General features: G+C 39.5%; 3 protein-coding genes across 3 annotated transcripts in view; all 3 read left to right on the top strand.

Annotated features, from left to right (window-relative positions):
• The window catches only part of lvrn.S (laeverin S homeolog), a 30,196-nt gene extending 28,654 nt beyond the window's left edge, over positions 1-1,542 (top strand). The window contains exon 20 of the mRNA XM_041580433.1: positions 1,321-1,542. Coding sequence (XP_041436367.1) covers positions 1,321-1,479 — 159 coding nt within the window. The 3' untranslated portion in view covers positions 1,480-1,542. The remainder of the gene's footprint in view (positions 1-1,320) is intronic.
• Positions 1,543-12,336: 10,794 nt separating this feature from the next.
• Positions 12,337-18,432, top strand: arl14epl.S (ADP ribosylation factor like GTPase 14 effector protein like S homeolog). Its single transcript, XM_018242906.2, has 5 exons — positions 12,337-12,516; positions 13,719-13,788; positions 13,955-14,076; positions 16,120-16,250; positions 17,460-18,432. The coding sequence occupies exons 1-5, from the start codon at positions 12,337-12,339 to the stop codon at positions 17,686-17,688; spliced, it is 732 nt and encodes a 243-aa protein (XP_018098395.2). The 3' UTR covers positions 17,689-18,432.
• A 5,616-nt stretch (positions 18,433-24,048) lies between these two features.
• The window catches only part of LOC121399101 (COMM domain-containing protein 10-like), a 176,769-nt gene continuing 175,089 nt past the window's right edge, over positions 24,049-25,728 (top strand). Inside the window, exons 1-2 of the mRNA XM_041578961.1 lie at positions 24,049-24,076; positions 25,381-25,562. Of these exons, the coding sequence (XP_041434895.1) occupies positions 24,049-24,076; positions 25,381-25,562 (210 nt within the window). The remainder of the gene's footprint in view (positions 24,077-25,380; positions 25,563-25,728) is intronic.

Below are 25,728 nucleotides of genomic sequence, written 5' to 3'. Positions count from 1 at the left end.
TTGCTAGTGCAAAGAGCGCATTTCTGCTCTCTGGCACTAGAAAAGCTGAATTTTAAGTTTAAAAACTGGAAATTTGGCTCTTATGGTACCAGAAGCAGCTTTTTTGCTGCCCGGTGCCTGCTCTGCGCTGCTGCCTGAGGAGAGTTTTTCAGTGCAGTGCCCCTGACTTGACACTCTATTTAACAGGAATGTGTCATACTCCCCTCACGACCACCTTTTAGCTTCAGGCTAAGGGTTTTCTACAAATACACCTCAAGGATTTAGTGTAAATAGCAAGTGTAAAGACTCACCCTGGTGGTCTAGGGGCCGGTGGGGACGCAGTGCGTATGATTTCATTATGTATCAAAGCAAAAGTTTAAATACTTAAAGGGACATAGGGTCCAAACTCACTATTTTACATAGTATCTGGATAACTTTTCTGTTCTGATTCCTGTTGCCAATCCTTGCCTGTATAACTTACTTTGGCTAAACTCCATATGGACTGACCCCTGACTGTATAACCGACTGTGCCTGAACACCGCCTGGATGGATCCTTGCCTGTATAATCAACTTTCCTGAACTCTGCCTGGACCGACCCCTGCCTGTTCTAGACCACCCTCCTGTTAAGTTGCCATTTAACTTTATAGTGTTTTCTTGAAGTTCCAAATCCACTACGATCGACCCCTTTGTTTGCTCAGAACTTCTGTCCTGTTCCTCTCACATTTAAGCATGTAAGTAGCTGAGGGCTCCCCCTGAGGCCAAAGGTGGCTGCTAAAGTTGGAAGACTGAGCCTAGACTGGGAGCTTGACTTTAGTTCTGGGTCTAGGGTGCCTTTCGTGACAGCAAGTAGGGCTCATTTATGTCCACAATTAATTTTTGTAGTGTACGCCTTCTAACTATTTTTTATTGATAGGCCCAATAACTACAGACTGTCTATGGCATCTTAGAGCAGCTCCTTTGACTTTTGTCAGAATCTATAAATTGCCAGTCCAGATCCTTCTGCCAGGGTACTAACCCCTTCCTTCCTGCTTGGTGGTATTTCCTTAGACACCTTAGGTATCATCAGTTCTCCCCTTTCATCAACTAAGGAGACTAAGGCCTAGGGCAATTCCCTGCCCTTCTGCTTCCAGTACCTTCTAGAGGGGACTCCCTAACAGTGCCATCAAGTGCTTGGAACCTATAATAATACATAATCAAATAAATAAATACATAAAATACACTTATCAAATATCTACCCTTTACAAGGTGGTAAAAACCAATGTTTTTTTGTTCATCTCAATTTTAAATTTTTTTTATTGCAAATGAATACACAAATTTTATGTTTTTATTTATTCATTCTAGATACAGCTGTTCATCAATACTACGATGAATGAAAATCAAAGGGAAAGAGTATTGGAGCTGGTCGAGAACAAAAGGAGAAAATGTCTTGGCTGGACGAGTAAAATAAATGATGAAATACTCAATTGGTTACAGAGCAATATAGATGAAGCCCAGATCTGAGAGCATCCCATTAGGAATCACCTACAACTGTTGAAAATATTAATAGCTTAAAAAAACTCTGTGTGTGTGTGTATATATATATATATATATATATATATATATATATATATATATATATATATATATATATATATATATATATAGATATAGATATAGATATATAGATATATATATATATATAGATATATAGATATGTATATATAAAATGTTTAGCTCAACAGCAGAGTATGTATTATATAAATCTATTTTTAAAGCTTGTGTGAATGTAATTAAATTGAATAAATTCATTCCCATTTATACTTTGGTGCATCTGTCTTAAAGAAAAATGCAGTATAAAGCAGGAATGGGAGTTGGCTACCCTGTTAACAACAGAAACGATGGTTTCTAAACATATAAGGATAAAGACTTTTTCATTTTGAATACTAAAAATGGTGATTAATCCTGTGTGCACCTATTGGAAATGTGCACAACTCTCCACAGTGCAATGTATACACACTAGTACAATGCATCGTCTGGGTGCAACATCCCAAGTGCCAGGGTAAAGCTAAAAAACAAATATGGGTAGAAATGCTGTATTTTAAATATTAAACTTACTGCACCAGCTCAAGGCTCCAGAATCTCTATAACATTAATTAAAAGAATTAAACTTCTTGTGGCACAGTTGATGTCATTAAAGTACAGACAGTTTTGAACCAATATATGTTGCTGATCCTTATGCCTTTCACTGTGGGCACTCAATTATATGTATTAATGCTGGATCCATTAATATTATATCTTTTTTTTATAGTGCTCTATTGTTATAAGCACATTGCACAAACTTTAGTGAAACAAATAGCAAGAGGCCAGGAGCCACATTTTCTGAAACAGATGTGCTATAACCTGCTGCAATTCCCTTGGAAATTAAATCAATCACATTGCTTTTAAATGGTTCATAAGATGAATATGACTTTGCAAGTGCCAGAGTTAAATATTCTCCCAGTGCCACCCAGCACTGTGTATTATTGCAAATGTTGTGCACTCGCCTACATACGACTGTTTTCCTAGCTTTTTCCTGGTATTTATTACCTGGTTATAGGCATTAAACTGTCCACACATTGGGGGAAAAGAACAAAAGTCACAAAAATTCCCTACGAGATTCCTTCACCTACAGTATGAACCCCTACAACCATAAAGCTTTCACAAACAAATGGATACAAGTATTTTTCCCTCTGACAGAAGCTTTTCATTACTGTAGATAAACATGAACTTTAAACCAAATCTAATAGCTATGAGACAACAGAAAAGGTAACCTGGCAATTTTGGCATTAAAGGTGTAGTTCACTTTAAAGCAACTTTTCAATTATCTTTTATAGCTTATGAATTAGTTACCTTGTTCTTCTGACTCTTTCCAGCTTTTGAATGAGGGTCACAGACCCCGGCAGCTGAAAAAACTGTTGTCTTTGGAGGCTACAATTTTATTGTTGATTTTTTTCATGACTTTTTATAATGATATTCTTTTTTAGGTCCACTCCTATTTATATTCCAGGCTCTTTCAAACCATATAATAATAATAATAAAAAGTTAAATAATTAAAAAATATAATACAAACTGTACAAATAATACACAATGAAGATCAATTGTTTTCTGCATAATACTAAACATAGTAACATAGTAAGTAAGGTTAAAAAAAGACACACGTCCATCCAGTTCAGCCTTTTAGTTTTTTTTTTTTATCTGCCTAACTGCCAGTTGATCCAGAGGAAGGCAAAAAATACCATCTGAAGCCTCACCAATTTGCCTCAGAGGGGGAAAAAATTCCTTCCTGACTCCAAATTGGCAATCGGACCAGTCCCTGGATCAACTTGTACTATGAGCTATCTCCCATAACCCTGTATTCCCTTACTTGCTAAAGAGCCATCCAACCCCTTCCTAAAGCTATCTAATGTATCAGCCTGTACAACTGATTCAGGGAGAGAATTCCACATCTTCACAGCTCTCACTGTCAAAAACCCCTTCCGAATATTTAGGCGGAACCTCTTTTCTTCTAATCGGAATGGGTGACCTCGTGTCAGTTGGAAAGACCTACTGGTAAATAAATCATTAGAGAGATTATTATATGATCCCCTTATATATTTATACAAATTTATCATATCTCCCCTTAATCGCCTCTTCTCCAGTGCGAACATCCCCAATTTGGCCAGTCTTTCCTCATAGCTAAGATTTTCCATACCTTTTACCAGCTTAGTTGCCCTTCTCTGTACCCTCTCTAATACAATAATGTCCTGTTTGAGTGATGGAGACCAAAACTGTACGGCATATTCTAGATGGGGCCTTACAAGTGCTCTATACAGTGGAAGAATGACCCCCTCCTCCCTTGACTCTATGCCCCTTTTAATACAGCTCAAGACCTTATTTGCCCTTGATGCTGCTGACTGGCATTGCTTGCTACAGCCAAGTTTATCATCTACAAGGACTCCAAGGTCCTTTTCCATTATGGATTTGCCTAGTGAAGTCCCATTAAGGGTATAAGTGGCTTGGATATTTTTACATCCCAGGTGCATGACTTTACATTTATCAACATTGAATCTCATTTGCCCAGATTGCCAGTTTATCAAGATCATGTTACAAGGATGCCACATCCTGGATGGAATTAATTGGGCTGGACACTTTTGTGTCATCTGCAAACACTGATACATTACTTACAACACCCTCCCCTGAGTCATTAATGTACAAGGTAAATAAAAGTGGACCCAATATGAGCCCTGGGGGACCCCACTAAGAACCTTACTCCAAGTAGAGAATGTTACTTTAACAACCACCCTCTGTACCTGATCCTGTAGCCAGTTTCCTATCCATGTGCAGACGACTTCATTACCCCAACAGCAGGCACGAATTTATGGAAAGGCCACCTAGGCCCGGGCCTAGGGTGGCGGAATTTTATGGGGGGTGGCATGCTGCCTAACCACACCCACATTGGTTAAAAAACACTGGGGATGCACTGGAGATACGATAATTTTGTAAATTTCCCATGTGCCAATCCACATTTATCCGGTCCAGATGATGAAAATATGCACAAATAAAGGGGACAAAGGCGGCAAACGGCAGGGGGCCTAGGGGCGCCCACCATGTAAATCCGGCCCTGCCCAACAGACCTTAGTTTAGAAAGCAGTCGTTTGTGGGGCACAGTATCAAACGCTTTGGCAAAATCCAAATAGATCACATCTACTGCCCCCCCCCACTGTCCAGCATCTTACTTACCTCATCATAAAAAGCAATCAAATTTGTCTGACATGACCTATCCATGCTGATTGCTGCTCATAATGCCATTCACTTGGACAACATTTTGAATGTGATCCCTTAACAAACCTTCAAATAATTTGCCCACCACAGATGTCAAATTTACTGGCCTATAATTGCCAGGCTGAGATCATAATCCCTTTTTTAAATATTGGAATAACATCAGCTTTTCTCCAATCCATAGGCTCCATACCAGACGAAAGCAAATCGGAGAAAATCAGAAATAGGGGCTGGTCTAAAAATGAACTAAGCGTTCTTAGAAATGTAATTTAAATCTGAAAACCCTCTTTAAAGCCAGATATTGGAAAGGAATGTGATAGTATCACAAAGTGGAGTGCTCAGCTGGTGTATATGTGTTAGGTGCAGGGTCCCTTGTGCACCAGGGTCCAAGGGGTGTTATTAGAGGCAAAGAAATGTAGCGCTCAGAGAAATGTGTAGGAGAGGTGTTTATTATTAGCTTCTAATCATAAAAATCTGCCAATGTTTCCAGCCAGCCATGGAGTGATAAATATCCTACACTAGCCCAAAATATTACCATTTTCATGTGCTTTTGCACCAATAACTTGTTTTGCACTGGACTTGGCCCACTGCAGTTCTATCACTGGAAAGATTGTAACATACTGTACTGGCAGTTAACAAAAGAAATGAACTGCAGGCGTCAGCACATCATAGGCTCCTATTGTTGTATCCAAGTTTTAAAAATAATATCACAAAAAAGCTGTCAATACTCTCTAAAATGTCACCTGATTCCCCCCCCAGCCACCCAAAAGTTATTAAATTCCTCCTGTTCTGTCACTGCGCATTCAGTGATGTCATTGCACATTGTGCGCATGCTAAGTGACATCACAGGAAGACCCCAATTGAGCCACACCCACAATCCCCTGGCAATGCAACTGGCTGTGCTGACAGCTCTGCATATATAAAAAGGTAAAAATGAATTAAACAATGGTTATGCTTTTCTAAATAACTTTAGAAAACTCAAATAAAACTGGGTCTATAGTATATATAATGTATATATTTTCCCCCCACAAAGTTGTTTCAGGGGAAAATGTGGATGTAATATCATATACATAAGAATATTATTCTCAAATATGCTGCATTAAATGCAAGAATAGACCATATGTTTGTCACTTAATACCCTGTTGCTATGGAGCCCAGGTGGTACCAGGGAGTGGTTGTGATGCATAAAGAAAGCTACCTGGTACTTACAATAGACAAATGCAATTACCCTCCAGAGACAGTGGCTCTCATGATCCTAGACGTACTAATAAAGGAAAACCCTAGAATGAAAATAAATCACTTCTGCTCCACCCAATGTGTAGACTGCTGAGTGCAGGGGGAGGATCTGGAGCAGTAGGTAAGGCGGGTCCTCTCTATTGTTTCCTAAGCAGGTGTTTTAGCAGGTGAAGAGGGTTGGAATTGACAGGTATGTGGTGTTCCAATTCATGGTAAGCGTGCTTCTAAGTATTCATTATGGACATTAACAATAATACCGTTTATGTGGTTGCAACTAAATGCCCTATGCAAAGTTTTCTTATATAGGAATTAGTTATTTATTTCAGCACTTTATCCATATAGCTCATTCATTTTAAGGGCAAATATGACTGTGAAATGTGTGCTAAATGCTGCTTATTTATAAAAATGATAATGCAATAGTGTTATGACATTACTGAAACATTTCATTCAATACTTACATTATTACATTTACTGTTTATTATCTTTAACTGCAATTGAACATGAAAATGTGAAAATTCCCAACAGACTTGGAATTGGGCACATTGAATGAAATGAATATGCACAATTAAATGTAATTCAGACGCGCTTTTAATTGTACTTTGATTTGGTTTAAAAAATGCACACTGCTGTATAAATATTCAGGGACACAGGATAGGATATATATAATATGTGTGTATCAGAGGAACTGATTTTATACCAAACATTATACAGCTATGGGACTTGTTATCCAGAATACTCAGGACCTGGGGGGTTTCTGGATAACGGATCTTTGCATAACTTGGATCTTCATGTCTTAAGTCTACCAGAAAATCATGTGAACATTTAAATAAACTTTATAGGCTGGTTTTGCTTTCAATAAGGATTCATTATATCTTACTTTGGATCAAGTGCAAGGTACTGTTTCATTTACTATTTATTACACAGAAAAAGGAAATTTGGATAAAATGATGGGAGTCAGTCTTTCCGTAAATCGGAGCTTCCTGGATAACGGATCCCATAGTTGTACCAAATAAAAATTGCAATTCTCTGTATTGGAAATTGTTATCCACCACTGAGAAGTATTCTCCAGGGCTAGTTTAAAGGTATTCTCTAAGAGGTATTCTCATGGTAGAAAAATGTTTAGACAGAGAATAACAAAAGGAGCAGATGTCTGAAAGACAGGAGAAAAAAACACGTCAAAAAATGAACCTGTGACATTGAAAAATTTCAAATGACAAAAATTCTTCCCAAGTAATGTTCCTCTGTTCTTAGAATGGAATGGTCTGGTTAATATAAATCAGCATTTCATGTAGACTTTTTTGATTTAGACAGTTTTGGTACTTTTCATATAACTGTTAATATCAATAGGTGGTTCACATTTTAAAATTAGGCTTCATAGTGTTGGATACTTTTGAGGGGTTTACAATAGATACTTATGTTTTATTTTTAGAAGTAACAGACATGGACTGTAATAAATATTTATATAAACATAACGGTTGGCAACTTAGAGCCACTTTCTAGATTGTAATAGTTATTTCATTGTTAGATAACCTTTTATAGATACAAAAATATAAATGTAGAGGATTGCAGTGAGTGCAATTAATCTGTTCACAAACTCACAGACATTACCTGAGACTGTATGACAACAAAAGGGACAGGATTCAGGACAAAGGCGCAGAGACTAGTGAATTTTTGGGGTGATAAAAAACTGGGGATTAAACACTCAGATCTATAATATTGTGCAATCACTTTCTATAAATCTAAACAAATCTGTTATACTGTAATGCCGGAAACTGCATATGGATTTCTATAGAGAGTGAAATATGTGCCTAGTGGTGAGACCTGTAAGCTGGAAACAGCGCTTACAATGAAGTGACATAGTTGTAAGGTAATGGGAAAAAATAGGAATAGTCTTGATTTTCTAAATAAGCGCTGAGCACAGTATTAGCCTGATTATTTGCAGATGATAATCTCCCCAGTATGTTCTGTCCTAGGAACTTGGTGCAGCATCCATCCTACACCACCAGGTCAGCATGAGAGTGGTACGATGGGGGATTTACAGTTATAGAGACAGTAAATAGGCACTTTCCTTATATTAAGGGCAGATTTATCCATGTATGAAATTAGAGCTCACCACAGAAAACTCACCCACTTTCTATTCATTCCTATGGGGTTTTTAAAAGAATGCTCAAAGGAGAAACAAACCCTTAATTAAAAAAAAAACCCTACCGCCCCCCCTACAGAGCAGGGAGGGGAGTCTATGTAGGGTAGGGTTTTTTTAATTAAGGGTTTGTTTCTCCTTTAACACATGGTAAAATCAAACTTTCTGCCATACGCTTCTTAAAACCTGTAGTGTAACTACCATTGACTGGAGCCAGATGCTGGATGTGCACCTGGGCCCCTTCCTCTATGGAAGAGAGCCAGATCTTCTCTGAATACACATGCATGAAACATCTCCTGATGCTTTTTCTGAGATGAGATGCCATTGCTCTCCAGTGGGCCCCAAGAGGTAGTGACACCACTGTAAAAATCCCGTAGGTATGAAGAGAAAGTGTGAAAGAGTTTTTCTGTGGTGAGTTATAATCTCACACTGGTCTTACACCTGTACTACAGGTATGAGATCTACTCTCCAGAATGGCCTGGGGTTTTACTTATAAAGGTTCCTACTGTAATTTGGAGGACTAAGCCTTAGGGCAGGGTCACACGTGGTGTTTTTACATTGCGTTTTTAAAAACGTGTGGCCGAGTGTAAATACGCCAATGAAACCACACACGCATGATAATATGCGTTTTTCAGCTTGTAGTTTTCTTTTCCCAACATGCATTTCTGTTTTTTCTCGTTCCCCACAATTCCAAGAATTTTAATAAACTTTTGTGAACAAAAACCAAGTGGAAAACAATGAATGTAGCCATACTGCTCGTCAATACGCAACGTGATTACGTCACCAGCATACAATGCCGTAAATACGTATATATGTAAAATCCATCTCGTGAGAGTATAGCTGCCATGTTGAAAATACGCAGCGTATTTCAGTGAAATGTGAAATGTATTTCCAAACCTGTAGATCCCATAGAGTTCAATAATATGGCATTTCCTTGGTGTATTGGCGTTTCTGTTAAAAACAGCGAATGCTGGCATCTTGTGGCATATTGGTTTCGCAAGCACCCCGTGGAAATGGCTATAGGACGTATTCCATTATTTTCACTAGGGCTTCATTTTGTGCGTATTTGCGCTCAGCTGTACGTTTTTAAAAAACGCAACATTAAAACACCATGTGTGACCTTGCCCTTAAGGTTACAATCTATTTAAACATATTTTGTCATCAGTATTGCTACTGACTTTACACTAGCTTAGTTAATATTAGGGGTCGAATTTCAAAGTGGTAAAACATCGAAATTCGACCATCGAATTGTAGAAAGTTTTTTTTTGATTAAATTTAGCCGTTTGAATTCAAAACGTTGGAATCGAACGATTTAATCGATTGATCGAACGATTTTCAAAAAAAAAAACTTTGACTTGTAAAATACTGGCTATAGGTTCTAGGAGGTCCCCATAGGCTAACATAGCAATGCGGCAGGTTTAAGGTGGCGAAGTGTTGAATTTTTTTTAAAGAGACAGTACTTCGATTTTCGAACGGTCGAATATTCAAAGTTTTTTCAATTCAAATCGAATTTTGGCCTATTCAATGGTCGAAGTACCGAAAAATTACTTAGAAATTCAAATTTTTTAATTCGAAAATTCACTTCGAATTCACTTAGACCCTTAGTAAATGGGACCCTAGGTGTAAGGTAATTGGGTTTATTTATGTCCACAAATGCAGTGAGCAAAGTGCAATTTTATGCGCAATTGTTCCCACAATGCAGAGTTTTTTCCGAGTGGGAACACGCTTGGTGCAATTGGGTTCATTTACAAAAGCAGCCACAGTGTTTAAAGTGCAATTTCAGATGCAATTCTTCATGGTTTGTATTCACAGTGCAGTTTATTTTTCCTCCATAGTTCCAGCATGATTCCAGACATGAGCAGATTTGAGCATGTCTGTATTTTGATGAATTAGGCGCAAGTTGCAATCAAAGTTGTCGGTCAGAATTGAGTCATTTCCAGCACTCACAGTTTATGTGACATTTGAATGCAATTCTTTAGGCACAGGTCTGTTTACACAGGCCGCAGTGGGAAGCCTGAGATTAGTGCCATGATCAATTTGGTTTTAGCTGTAGGGTTCTTTAGAGCTGACTGGATGGACAAAAGGGATTGTGCAACTATACAGAAGTGCAAGGAGTGTGTATGTTCATCACTGCAATCATAAATAAGCCCGTTTATTTAGCAAGTAATGCAACCAAAAATAAACACAAAGGGTGAACGTTTTTCTCTTTTCTGTACAAAAAACACAATTGATAGAACAAAGGAGATACAACAGATAACTACACATATATTATCTCAATCTCTGTTTTTCCATATTCATGGAGTCTAATCTAAATGATTCCCAACCCTGTAGGTGCAGATCTGCATGTGCAAAAATGCCAAATAATGCCCATTTTATTGCACAGTACTGTACAAATAGCTGTGGGTACACATGGGGCTCATTTATCAATACTGGGAAAATTTGCCCATGGGCAGTAACCCATAGCAACCAATGAGTGATTGGCTTTTTTGAGCTGACTGCAGGCAGAACAATCAATGCAACAGTTTCATTTGGTTGCCATGGGTTGTTACTGCCCATGGGCAAATTTGACCCTAAAAGTAGATAAAGTGATAAAAGTAGATTTATTAAAAGGGGCACAAAACTGCCTTCAGACAAATTAACCTAATTTATATGGAAGGTTTGGCACCCCACCCCTACAGACAGACAGACAGTAATAGTGCAAAAATCTGAAACCTTGGCTCAGTTGCTACTAGTGCCCCAATAATACTTATAATGACTCTACTATTTACTATCCATTCAAACGCTGTTGTGTGTTGAACCTACACGAGCAACTGACTAACGTGCCTAATGAAATGCATGTTAACGCATGTTATCAACACCTAGCGATTCACTTATGTGGACACAACTTAGCATTTGCATTAATAAACTGCACACAAACAAATTAATGGGTACCTCCAATTTTGCTGAAATTCGGGGAAATAATGTGTTTTGGGTTAAAAACATGGTGGACTACATGTCAATTTTGCAGTCACACTTGAATTGTAAATGAGTCTAAATGCATAATGTTGGCACTAGAATTTCAACAGTGCTAATCAATTCTCATCATGTGCCTGGAGATGTTACAGAGACCATCCAGAGAATGTGCTTGCTTTACTGCAAGAAAATGGTTTACTTTTCTGTATTTGTTAGTTGGCATTTTGCTTTTGGTTTCTACTGATGCTTACTCCTTTGTATTTTTTATTACTTATGACCTTCTATAAGGAGTAGTACAGAATACAAGGTAGGAGAAGGAACTGGAATACAAAAATAAGATAAAAAAAAAACAAAGTAGAGAATCATCTGTTTGTTAAATAAGAAAGCCCAGGCACCATACCTCAGTGGAAAAACGTATATTTAAAGCAACCAGAGTGGCTGATCAAAACTCCTTAGTCTAGAACCAGACACCCTGTCTATACTGGTTACTGCTTCTCCAGGCTGAGCTACAGGAGGGACTGTTGTTTTGATCAGGAGGTTACTATTAATAACTTCTCCTCCTGCCTGAGCTTGTGATCCAGCTGCAGATAATAGCCCAATCAAGTGGGCATTTAAACCTGTCTCTTCCAATCCCCTTGGCTGGATCATCAAACCCTTCTGCTAAGATCAAGCACCTGTGACTGATATGCTATTATCCTGAATTTCTGTGTCCTGAAGTCATTGTTTCCTGGAATCCAGTGAGTTTGTTCCTGTCCCATCCTTGTACCCCCCCCCCATTCTCTAACTCCCTGGTTTTGAGCCTTGGCTTGTTATCTGGATGTCTGCTTGTCTGCCACCTGTCCTGATTTGGACTTATTATCTGTCTGCTTATTATACAATGGGTTCCTTGCTTTTCCCATTTTTATGATTAAATCTTCTGATTAAACATGCAATTTGTGTCAAACCTTAGATTGTTTGGTTGAGGTTGTACACAGCACACAGGCTGCCATTGACTAGTACCCATAACAGTCGCAGAATGGCACATGCAAATCATTGCCACGGTATTTACTTAGAAAAGCAAGAACAAATGTGAGCTGCATGAACCACTATGAAAGAACACAAGTTCCCCCTATGACTGAAAGGGTTCTGTGTCTCTGGAATAAATATAACATTTAGGGTAGAACTGTATGGTGCTTTTACCTCCATTCTGATGCAAAACACGAGGAAGCGCAGGCATCACGTTGGATTCTCCGAATCAAATGCAAGTAATAGGAATGTTGCGTGTAGAAACTGATTTCATCCGACACGACAAGACTATCGGATGCGAAAGCAGCATGTTGCGTCTTCATCCGACAGTCGTGTCGTATGAAATCAACTTCTACGTGCAACATTCCTATTACATTAGATTCGGTGCATCCGACGTGACCCCTGTGCTTCCTCACGTCGCGTCGGAGGTAATCGTATTGTTTAGTTCTACCCTAACTCTTTAGTTCTATTTAAAGGCAATGTCACATAGGGCATTTTGTTGCATGTGGGAAATTCCGCTTCCTGCTAGCAACAAAACATACAAAAACTGCAAACCGTTCCATCTTGTAAAAAGGAAAATGCCTCTTCTGGCTAAAATGTGATTGTATTGGTTTAAATCACAATTTACAGGCATGGGATCCAGAAAGTTCAGAATTATGAGAAAGCCGTCTCCCATAGACTACACTTTAATCAAATAATCGAAATATTTTAAAAAAGTATTTCCTTTTTCTCTGCAATAATAAAACAATACATTTTACTTGATCCAGACTAAGCTATAATTAATCATCATTGGATGCGAAACAATCCTACTAGTTTTAATTAATTTTTTTTTAGTAGACTTTGGTATGAAGATCAAAATTAGGAATCTCGTATCTGGAAATCCCCAGGTCACCACCATTCTAGATAACAGGTACCATACCTTTATTTCAAACCCTTTTTTAGTCCATGGAGGCTGCAATTTCCTGCAGCTCACAAAACTCTCCTGTGTGACATTGCCCTCTCTTTTGAGGAATGCAATTTAACCAGGAATAGACACAAGGACCGGAGTTTCCATTAGGTGCAGAATGCTAGGGCACTTAGGGGACACTTAGCAAGCAATTCCACCCTGGGGTATGGGCCAGCATCTCACCAAATGAGCAATGACTAATGGAGTCCCACCTAGCACGAGAGTTTGATGTTTGCCCAAATCCGGACCCAAGAATTTGACATAAGAACGGGTTTACTGCATCCCTGGTGCAAAAAATGCCTGATTGTAGCAAACTGTGCTCTGCATAGGAAATGCCCACTGCAATCTATTTCCATGCCAAATGACTTATAAAGGGAAAAAATGGTGTATAATTCAACTCAAGCACCAACTGCATCTCCTAACTGTTTTTATGGCTCAGTTACAATCCAATAGTCACAGATGCTAGCCACAAAAAAGTTCCTCAACTTGGGCCTTTGCCCAAGTCTGGTGATAAAACAGAAATAGAGATGTTGGAATCTAGTACTGGATGGAAACATAAGTGTAATTTTAAAAACTAAGAATAATGCTAGGAAAACTGATGCTGATCCATTCCTGTGATAGTAATAGTTACCAGTGTAGTATGGACAGTAAGTTTAGCTGAAAAAGATCAACTGTTTCCTTTAGAGTGGAGTTTCACCGCACATACAGGTCAACACTGAGAACACATTTCCCCCACAGAAACATGACAGTTTTGGTATAAAGTAAAAAAGATGCAACACTTCAGTGGGAAGTCATGCAGTGCAACATCAATATCCTGTCTGCTGTGTCATATATATATATATATATATATATATATATATTAAGAATATGAACTGGAAAGCATCAACAAATAAATAGAACATACATTTTGTATTTTTCAGATTATATAGTTCTGCCAATGACTGAGAAATTGGAAAAATCAATGGCAGTGAGACATAGTGATGCACAAGGAATCAAAGCAGAGATGCCAAAAGAGGAGAGTCCCAAAGCACACAAACAGCTGGTATGGCACCATCACTTTTAAAGTTCTTACCTCTGAAGGTGAAAATATCAAAATTTAAAGGGATACTGTCATGGGAATTTTTTTTTCCAAAAAGCATCAGTTAATAGTGCTGCTCCAGCAGAATTCTGCACTGAAATCCATTTCTCAAAAGAGCAAACAGATGTTTTATATTTAATTTTGAAATTAGACATATTGTCAGTTTCCCAGCTGCCCCCAGTCATGTGACTTGTGCTCTGATAAACCTCAGTCACTCGTTACTGCTGTACTGCAAGTTAGAGTATCACCCCTCCCTTTCCCCCACAGTAGCCTAACAACAGAACAATGGGAAGGTAACCAGATAGTAGCTCCCTAACACAAGGTAACAGCTGCCTGGTAGATCTAAGAACAGCACTTAATAGTAAAATATAGGTCCCACTGAGACACATTCAGTTACATTGAGAAGGAGAAACAACAGCCTACCAGAAAGCAGTTCCATCCTAAAGTGCTGGCTCTTTCTGAAAGCGCATGACCAGGCAAAATAACCTGAGATGGCTGCCTACACACCAATATTGCAACAAAAAAATACACTTGCTGGTTCAGGAATTAAATTGGTATATATGGTAGGGTGAATTATTTGCAGTGTAAAAAGTGTAATTTAGAATTAAAGGGCATGTAAAGTCTAAAATAGAATAAGGCTAGAAATGCTGTATTTTGTATACTAAATATAAACATGAACTTACTGCACCACAAGCCTAATCAAACAAATAATTTATGCTTTCAAAGTTGGCTACAGGGGGTCACCATCTTATAACTTTGTTAAACATCTTTGCAAGACTAAGACTAAGTGCACATGCTCAGTGTGGTCTGGGCTGCTTAGGGGTCGTCATAAACAAAGCTGCTTGAGTTCTGCATGGCTGGTAAGTAAGGCGGGGGCTCCCCCTGCTGTTCATAAGTATGATTGTTTCCCTGCTCAGCAGTTAGGGACCGTCTGACAATTCCTATCCACAGCAGTAAATGAAGGGAGAATTTCACTGCATACAGTCAGGTTTCTTATAAAAACGGTACACATTTTTTAATTAAAGTATATTGCAGATAGGTTTCTTTTTCATTAAAGAAAGTAAAAATGGGATTTTATTTTTTTGGCTTTACATGCCCTTTAAAAACGACATTATAAAAATAATTACAGTATCCCTTTAAACTCCCATAAGTGCTGTTTAATTTGAGCTACAGTAGTATAGCAATATTGCTACTTCACGGAATATACATTCTTTAAAGGAACAGTACCACCAAAAATGGGAATGTTTTAATGGAATGATAATATAATGTATTGTTGCCCTGCACTGATAAATTAGGTGTGTTTGCTTCAAAACCACTACTATAGTAAAGAAGCTGCTGTGCAGCCATTCAAGTAGATAACAGATACCTATACTACAGAGCTTATATGTTATCTGCTGTGTATCCTGTGCCTTTTCTCCTTTTCAGCTTTAAATGGCTGCCCCCATGGCATCAGCTTGTCTATATAAACTATAGTAGCGTTTCTGAAACAAACACACCAACTGTACGAGTGCACCACAACAGTAAATTACATTTTCACTACTTTAAAACACTTTGATTTTCATGGTGTTCCTTTGAGGTTGTTCTTACAGCCACCTTTTGCCATGTATCTCAAAACGTATGTGAGAATAAGGCCACCCTGCTTTATATACTTTTCCTTTTTAACTGTAAAAATGTTTAGGGAGGATGTATACTAATGCAATGTTTCAATAGGGTATGGAATGCAACCACATACCGTATGGAGGATAATATGTGCAAGCCATAACCCTTATTGTCTCTGTAGGCATGATCAATACAGACACTGGCAGATATTAATGCCCATTACAGTGCCTGCGTGTTACATGGGAATGAAGGCGTATATGTTCCATAACACAACTTTCTTTATAGCTACTGATTTCTCAGAAGAGGATACAAATTATCCAGAACAACCATATTGGCACTGCAGATAACGCATTTCTATTCTTTTGTCGGATGTAATGTACCTTCTAATTGTTGACATTTTTTAAGCAGCAAGTGGAGCGTCAGCTGAAATGTTTAGCCTTTCAAAACCCGGGGCCCCAGGTGGCAGATTTCAATCCGGAGAATCGAATGCGGAAGAAGAAAGAGTGCATGTCTCAGCTAAATGGATACTATTCCACAAAGTAAGATATGACTGTAAAAATGCTTGTCACCCAGCCAAAGCAGGAGAGTATTTTGTAAGTTTTATTGCAGGCAGAATTATTATAATTGGATACAGGTATGGGATTACTTATCCAGCAACCTGTTATCCAGAAAGCTCAGAATTATGGGAAGGCCATCTCCAATAGAGTCCATTTTAAGCAAATAATTGAAAAATGATTTTCTGTAATAACAAAACAGTACCTACACCCTGGCTAAGTTGTATAGGCCCATACTGGTGGCAAACCAGTCCTATTGACTTTATTTAATGTTTAAATGATTTTTATCAGACTTGGGTATGTTAATCTAAATTACGAAAAGATCCCTTATCTTGAAATCCCAGGTGCAAAGTATTCAGAATAGATATCTATACATGTACAGGTATGGGGCTGTTATCCAGAAAGCTCTGAATTACGGAAAGGTTGTGTCCCATAGACTCCATTTTATCCAAATTTTAAAAAATAATTTCCTTTTCTCTGTAATAATAAAACAGTAGCTTGTACTTGATCCAAACTAAGATATAATTAATCCTTATGGGAAGTAAAATCAGCCTATTGGGTTTATTTAATGTTTAAATGATTTTCTAGTAGACTTAAGGTATGAAGATCAGTTATCCAGAAAGCACCAGGTCCCGAGCATTCTGGATAACAGATCCATACCTGTACTGTAATTTTCTATCAGTATAATCAAGAACTATATACAGTATACAATTGTCAGTAGACTATGCCTAAACTACCAGTCAATCCTGAGTCTTGATGTCCCTGTCTCACATTGGGTATTAGCCTTAGGGGTAGATTTATCAAAGAGTGAAGTTCGAGATCTCCACAGTTTTTATAGGCGTATTTATCAAATGGGGAACTTTCACTATCACCATTTGATAAATACGCCTTTAAAAATCCCATAGAAATGAATGGAGAGAGGCGCCATTTCACTTCACACATTGGACTGTGGAGATCTATAACTTCACTCTTTGATAAATCGACAGGGTTCTCTGGTGAAGTCACAATAAAATCAGAAACTCAATTCACAGGGCTTTTATTTCCTCCCACTAACATATATATCTTTGGAATTTGCTGTTGCCCAGCTTTGGCTGAACTGCTTCTCCAACTGAAAGATAAATATCTAGCCAATTATAAGTAATATGATGATTTTCTGCTAGTGTCTGCTCAAGTCTTCTCATGTTTGTTTTTCAGGGTATCTGTTAAGAAGTATGACAAACAAGGCAAACTGCTCTGCAATAACAAAGATCTGTGTGACTGCTTAGAAGAGAGCTGCCAAGGTTGCTTCTACCCATGCCCCAAATGTAGCTCCACCAAATGTGGACCCGAGTGCCGTTGCAACCGAAAGTGGGTGTATGACAGAATACAGGCAGAGGGTGGTGTTGTGATCAGCAAACTGCCCTTCTCGGTTCCCAATTCATAGGAGTCTTCTATACAATTTGTGCTGGAACATCTTCATGAGGAACTGCACTGCATCAAAAGCCCAAAACATTAGCTGAAATTAACCCCGTTCTTTTAAAAAGTACAAGGAGTTTACTTTTCATTAGCAATACTGGCTTAGTGGAGATCTGGGGCCGTCTGCTTGCAACCTGTCACTAATTGAAAAAAGAGGATGAACCTTTTATTTTTTAACCTGGACCCACCAATACCATCACAGAAGGCAAGGCTAATGTGGCGACAGAAGATTGTGGTTTAATCTTCTCAAATGTATCATGCATACAAGTTTGGTGGGAAAGAAATTATGGTCTTGGGCTGTTTTCCACTGAAAGCAAAAATTGTGCTTCCTACTTTGATATAGTAGCAAAGGAACGACCAACTTCATTTTAACAGCCTTAAATTTATAATAATATGGTGGCCATGTTGCTGACTGGACACACTTGGTAATACTGTTTTTTAAAAACATTTATTTTATGAATGAAGGCACCAAGTGCACCCTCTGTACTGATATAATGAGGTGTTTTGACATATTTAAATGTACCTGGAATATGGACCAAAACAAAGACCTTTTGTCAATTGTGCCAAGTAAAATTATATGTGTAGCAAGACTAGTTTTGAGGATGTTTACATATTCTTTACATATGTATTCCATTTATGAAATGTCTTTAAATTGTGACTATGTGGGAAATCATGTTAGCACCTACAGTAATTCAGTTAATGTATCTGAGGATTTGATGATGGCAAAAAATACATTTTGCTGCTTGCATACAATGAAAATGTGTCAATATTGCTATAAAGGTTGTCATTGTGTTGAGATGTGTAGCTCTAGAAGGACTGTAGCAGTGCTGTATTTGATTAGGGATTACACAGAGGTTATTTAGACCAGGTCGCCCTGCCCATAGGTATGTCTATGCTTTTATCAGTCAGCTGGGAGTTCTATGTCCCACACCTCAGTACAGAGATCTGATCATTTGGTTAGCAAGCCAGTCATCTAAATCTGTGCAAAGTGACCTGAATGTCTGTGGTCAGAGTTAAGTGTGACATCTGCATATTCCAGATACACTAGGGACCTGTTTGCAAATAAGAGGGATATATAGTGTGTTCCTTTGGATATATGAGTTATGGGTAAATGCTCGGAGGTAAACTGCTATAAAAATCAGAAAGTTAATGTAACATTTTTGAAACAGAATAGTTTACAATGCAATGTTTCAGAAGCTGGTAATGATTTTCTACCCAATGCCAGATTTCTTATGTACCGATGAAGCCACTTTGGTTTATGTGTTTGACTCAGAATAACTAAACCCAGATATCCCATTTAACACAGAAAATTGCATCACAGCATCCCATCTAATTAAAGCATTCACCATTGTGAACAATGGTGCTTTGGAATGCTAATGAAAAGGTTAAATGAGTTAAGACTTTAGATAAGTTTCTTCAATTAATCTTGAGTCATGGCACATTTACAGGGCATGTAAAGTCTAAAATAGAATAAGGCTAGAAATGCTGTATTTTTTATACTAAATATAAACATGAACTTACTGCACCACAAGCCTAATCAAACAAATATTGGTAAGTGGTAAAGACAAGGCTATTATTCAGGCTGTGTGTACTGCCACACCTACCTTGCACCTCAAAATTGACATAAAAGTTAGGGCTGGGTAGGGGGTTATGCCTATGTGCCTCTTCTGACCTGCCTGTTTTGAATTGCACACAACCTAATGCAGATCACATAAAATACAATCTGAACTGAAATGGAGAGGTTTGCGGATAATTGCACAATGCCCCACGCAGTAGGCAAACTGCAAAATAACAAAAGGTTTTGAAATTTATTCAAGCTTCCCAACTACATTAACATCATCCCTTACATCATTTTTTTTCATTCAGATTTCTATTACTTCATTATACACTTTTCAAAGGGACTACATTTTACTACATTTTACTTGCAACTTGCTTGCTTTTAGGGCTAGTCCACACGGGGAGATAGCGACGCGTTTGCGGTCGCGGCGACAAAGCGCCGCGACAGTCGCCGCGACCGGCGCAGGCGACAGTTTTGTATGGGCGCCTATGTAAAAACGCCTGTGCTAACCACACGAGGCGATGCGCTTTTCAACAGTCGCCTGAAAAAGCCTGGCGAGGCATTTTCAGGCGACTGTTGAAAAGCGCATCGCCTCGTGTGCCAACAATCTGTGCCTAAACATTGACCAGAGGCTAAACATAATCCTACCATGTTTCAATGCATGCCAATAGAATGTCCCCACTGACTTGCATGAAGCCTCATGAGCTTCAATGTGTGGTCAAGAAGTTGTTGTTTTTTTAACACAAAATTTTAACAGCTGTACAAGTACAACAAATTTGAATTCACAGGATGGAAGAAATTGTTTGTGGAACTCATTTTGCGATCTACAGACTAAAGGACTTTATTGTGGAGAACACGTGACATTGACACTGAGTGGTGAGAAAGTTTATGTCATCATTTTTCCAACTTTTCGGAAGAGGCAGTGAGGGTATAAATAATGTAACACGATATATAAAATTATTCTACAAAAAATGGACTAAGCTTTTGGCTGGATTCTCAGCCTTTGTCTATATATATGCAGTTCAAATAGTGTTTATGCACCTTATGTCAATAAAGTGTTTCACTTTGAGCAAGAAAAATACAAAAAGAGAAAAGGGGGCTGCAAAATGTTTTCATTCCAGTCTCTGCTCTCCAAGGGGCAAATTCACTAAGATGCGAAGTTGCGCCAGGCGCAGCTTCGCCGCACTTCGCCGCACTTTGCCAGGCGTAGTTTCGCCAGCGCTTCGCAAATTCACTAAAATCCGAAGTTGCGCACAGGGGTAGTGTAAGGTTGCGGAGTTGCGCTAGCGTTGTTTCGCTATATAAAGCAAAGTTGCGCTAGTGAAGGCTAATTTGCATACGGCGCGAAATTCAAATTTCAATCGAGGAACACGTATCTGCACTACAAATGCCTAGAAAACCTTCTAATCTGCAAATAAAAATGTTATTTTGCCCTACACATGTGCCCACTGTCTAGGTAAGTTGCCATGAGTCAGGAAATGTAGGGGGGAGGAAGGGGAGCCCCAAAAATTTTTCGATCTTTTTCAGCCAATCAGCCATCATGTAGAAGACACGCCAGCGTTTTTTGGGACTTAGAAAAAATTTTTGACTTTTTTTTAAGCAATCCCTATCTACTCTATTGCGCTTCGCCAGGTCTGAGGTGGCGAAGGAAGTCTAGCGTAAAAGGTAGCGTTCACTACACTGCGCAAGTTAGTGAATTTGCGTAGTTTCGTCGCTAGCGAAGATTCGCCTGGCGTAAGGTTGCGAAGTAACACTAGCGAAACTACGCCAGCGTTCGTTAGTGAATTTGCGCAGTAGCGAAAATGCCAAACGCTAGCGAATTTACGGTTGCGTTCGGCGCTTCGCGCCTTAGTGAATTTGCCCCCAAGTGATCAGAACTCTGTGCAGAGTTGGTCATGGGGTATAGACATGACCAGACTGAACCAATAATCCGCTGACCTGCCAGTTCAGAGGTCAAGCATCAAACGACGGGAACTGGAAAGTTGTTTCTAGAATATAACCTTTTCCCTCAGTTATAATTAAAGACACAATATTTGCCCATGTTTAATAACCTATAGAAACGAAGATGTTCCCTTTTAAACAAGTTACTAGACCTTTTATGCATTTATTATTAGGTATCCCTATTTTTGATTTGTTATCTTATAACATCTATGGCACAGAAATGTGGGTCCTACCAACAAGTAGAAAGGGACTCAACTAAATGAACCCCCCCCAAAAACATGCATGCTAGGTCACACCCCTTATCTGTACTTACCACGTTGTTTAATATTAAAATCCCGCCCCTTTAAGACACAGAAATTGCAATTTGGTTTACCCCTTCTATCTATGGTGACCTTGTACAGGTTATATAAAGAACTAAACCTCCCCCCCCACCAATAAGAAAAGCCCAATCTACTACCCTAGATAGTCCCCCCTCCCTGCATAATACAGTGTACATTATTTCAAATAGTGTCCCTAAATAGCATGCTCACTTATTTATGCAGAGTAGCGCAGCAGAGCTCATAGGCACCATCTTCTGGGTCTTCAGTCTTCTCTTCCTTCCTTTCAGCAATTCACTAAACTTTTCGGCGCATGCACAGTTCGTATGAATACTGGACTGCTCTGACTGCGCATGCGATAAATACGGCGTTCCCTTACAGATGAAGACCAAAGACCTGCAAGATGGCGCCCATGAGCTCCGCTGCACTACTCTGCATAAATAAGTGAACATGCTATTTAGGGACACTTTTTGGAATAATGTATTATGCGGGTAGGGAGCAGGGAGGGAGACTATCTAGGGTAGTAGATGGGACTTTTCTTATTGGGGGGGTTAGTTCTCCTTTAAAGAATTTAGAATCCCTTTGTTAAAATAACTAACTCTAACATGTAAAGGAGAAAGGAGGTTGTATCTGCAGGTTGTATAAATCACCCACTCTCCATAGCACAGCCTAAGAAAGCTTCCTTTAAAGTAGAAGAAAAGGCTTGCAGCACTTGGGGGTGCCAAATTTTAGGCACCCCCAAGTGATTGTATTGATTTACCTGAAACCCTGGGCCGGTGCTCCTATCAGCAGAAAACTGCACCGGCCTGGGATTATACCAGCGAGCACCACGGAGCGTTCTTCTTCCGTCTTCAGCTTTCTTTGCATGGCTGCGCATGTGCAGTAGAACAAAAAGCTGAACTTTAACTAAAAAGTCGCATGCGTCAGCCCCGGGAAATTTGAAGACAGAAGAAGCCAGAAGTGGATCGCTCAGTGGTGCTCACTAGTATAACCCCCCGGTGCTCCTATCAGCAGAAAACTGCACCGGCCCAGGGCTATACCAGTGAGTACCAGAGAGCTATCCACTTCTGTCTTCAAATTTACTGGGGCAAATGCATGCGCTGTTGAACTAAATAGCCGACTTTTTAGTTAAAGTTCGGTTTTTCACTCTACTTCGCATGCGCAGCCTCATGAAGAAGGAGGAAGACAAAAGAAGATCACTCCGTGGTGCTCACTGGTATAACCCCGGGCTGGTGCAGTTTTCTGCTGCAGGGGACTGTAAGGGCAAGATGGAGTGTTCTCTTGGGGCAGTGCTGTTGTGAAAAGTACATGTCATGATGGAGGAACCCAGAAATATATGCAGGGATACTGGAGGAACCCAGAGATATGTGCAGGGCTGCTGGAGGAACCCAGGAATATATGCAGGGCTACTGGAGGAACCCAGAGATATGTGCAGGGCTGCTGGAGGGACCCAGAGATATGTGCAGGGCTGCTGGAGGAACCCAGAGATGTGTGCAGGGCTGCTGGATGAACCCAGGGATATGTACAGGGCTGCTGGAGGAACCCAGAAATATATGCAGGGCTGCTGGAGGAACCCAGAGATGTGTGAAGGGCTGCTGGATGAGCCCAGGGATATGTACAGGGCTGCTGGAGGAACCCAGAAATATATGCAGGGCTGCTGGAGGAACCCAGAGATGTGTGCAGGGCTGCTGGATGAACCCAGGGATATGTGCAGGGCTGCTGGAGGAACCCAGATATATGTGCAGGGCTGCTGGAGGGATCCAGAGATATGTACAGGGCTGCTGGATGAACCCAGACATATGTGCAGGGCTGCTGGAGGAACCCAGGAATATATGCAGGGCTGCTGGATGAACCCAGGGATATGTGCAGGGCTACTGGAGGAACCAAGGAATATATGCAGGACTGCTGGATGAACCCAGAGATATGTGCAGGGCTGCTGGAGGGACCCAGATATATGTGCAGGGCTGCTGGAGGGACCCAGAGATACAGTATGTGCAGGGCAGCTGGAGGGACCCAGATATATGTGCAGGGCTGCTGGAGGAACCCAGAGATATATGCAGGACTGCTGGAGGGACCCAGATATATGTGCAGGGCTGCTGGAGGAACCCAGAGATATATGCAGGGCTGCTGGAGGGACCCAGATATATGTGCAGGGCTGCTGGAGGAACCCAGAGATATATGCAGGGCTGCTGGAGGGACCCAGATATATGTGCAGGGCTGCTGGAGGGACCCAGATATATGTGCAGGAATGCTGGAGCCACACTGTGGGACTTGTGCAGAGCTGCTGAAGGAACAGGGTGGGATATGTACAGGGCTGCTTGAGGCTTGTGGTGGGATATATGCAGCTGGAGGAACACTGTTTCCCATATATTTAAGAGATTACATTATGGGTTGTTCTTTAGTAATCAATGTGGTTTATATACTATACAGGTAACTACTCCACTCTAGCTCCTGCCGCAGCTGGAGAGCATATTGTGTGTGCATTATCTGAGCTGGCAATAGGCTGGCAGCAATGGTGACTGCAATTGTAAAGGAGACTGGCAAGTAAGAAGTTGTAAAGCACACGTGTTTTGTAGAATGTATCTGTGCTTTCACTGCAAGTGCATGACTAGAAATTGAGTGACCAATCATAACAAACAATTACAATGTGGGTATGTACCATCTACCAGTGAGTACTATGCTAGGGTCTAAATCATAGCACTAATTATATGTAGATATTTCAAATATGTGGTTGTTTTCTGGCAAACATATATGTATTTATGCAGTATTATAAAAAAAAACTGTGCTACATGTAAGTGTTAATCACATTGTCTACATTGTGCTGTTATAATACCTTTCATTAAACTAGCGATTAACTACATAGCATGAAAAAGATTTTCACTGCAACTATATAGAAATTGTTATTGTTTTTGTTAGTAAGGGCATTAAATATGTGTTACTAATATAGCACAGACTATTATTTTAGTTATTTAGAAAGTGGAATGGTTGTGCCATCTTTAGCAATAGTGCAAGCTAGAATGCTATATTTATTCTCTAGAATGTTTTACCATACCTGAGTAAAAAGCTCTAGCAGAGCTCTGTTTGTTTAGGATAGCAGCTGCTATATTAGCTTGGTGTGACATCACTTCCTGCCTGAGTCTCTTCCTGCTCACTTATAGCTCTCTGCTCAGATTACAGCAGAGAAGGGGGGGGGGGAGCAAACTGAGCATTCTCAAACATAAGCCCTGGAGGTTTAAGCAGAGTTGACAATTTTTTCAGTTCCTGGGAGATTTCAGGCCAGGACATCGTAGAAAAGTTCAGACAAAGAATCTTGCCATCAAATATTAATTGCTAGCTGTAATCTAAAAACTGCTTAATGCATTATTTATGCTTATTAATAAATGATTGTCTGCTGTTTCTGATTGCATTATCTGTATCACAAAACATATTTTCTCTGATTGTTTTGCATGTTTTGTTGCTTACACCCACTTACACCCATAGAAAGGTAGGAGATGTTAGAAGAGACAAAAAGGATAATATGTTTAAATAGAACGCATTTCATTCATTTTTTAGTGCTGCTGAATTATAAGTTTGAGCTACTTTTTCTGTGTCTCAGCCAATTTTGGAGTCTTTAGGGCCCATTTATTATGCAACCGGAAATATGTAAATATCAGGTGCATCTTTGGATCACAAAAAGTTACGTCCCTCTTCAATTCGGCATTGCCTTCATTTGGCAAAACGCAAAGAGTGCAAGAAGTAGGAGAGTCTTGTACTTACTGCCTGTCTACAACAGTAGTTGAATTTAGGCCTCTCCTTCACCAGATAAAGCTGCAAGCGAATAGCGATGATCAGTATGTAGCATGAGATTTTTTTGTGGTTTTTGTGTTTCAGGCTGTATATCATAATATGAAAACAACAGTGTTATGGCAGCAGTTGGAGAACATCCATCTTGAGCAGAGTAAAGTTGATGATTTTGTCAGTGCCTGGGAGATTTCAGGCCAGGACACCGTAGAAAAGTTCAGACAAAGAATCTTGGCTCCCAAAAAGGTAATCACATTCAGAACTGTAATATTTATGTTAAAGTTATAGGGGAACAACTTTATATTGTGACATTTCTATTCTATGTGTACTGTATATTGTGAGTATGTCCCTAAGCTCAGTAAGTGGCAGCAGCACAGAGCATGTGCAGTGAATCAGCAGAAAAGAAGATGGG

The sequence above is a fragment of the Xenopus laevis genome, chromosome 1S, assembly GCF_017654675.1.
Source record: "Xenopus laevis strain J_2021 chromosome 1S, Xenopus_laevis_v10.1, whole genome shotgun sequence".
NCBI lineage: Eukaryota > Metazoa > Chordata > Amphibia > Anura > Pipidae > Xenopus > Xenopus laevis.
This window is presented reverse-complemented; position numbering and strand designations above follow the sequence as displayed.

Coding starts and splice junctions, on each gene's coding strand:
- arl14epl.S (XM_018242906.2), top strand. CDS start 12,337: ATGTTGCGTGTAGAAACTGATTTCATCCGACACGACAAGACTATCGGA. Junction 13,789..13,954: donor ACAGAAACATGACAGTTTTG/GTATAAAGTAAA, acceptor TGTATTTTTCAG/ATTATATAGTTCTGCCAATG. Junction 16,251..17,459: donor AATGGATACTATTCCACAAA/GTAAGATATGAC, acceptor TTTGTTTTTCAG/GGTATCTGTTAAGAAGTATG.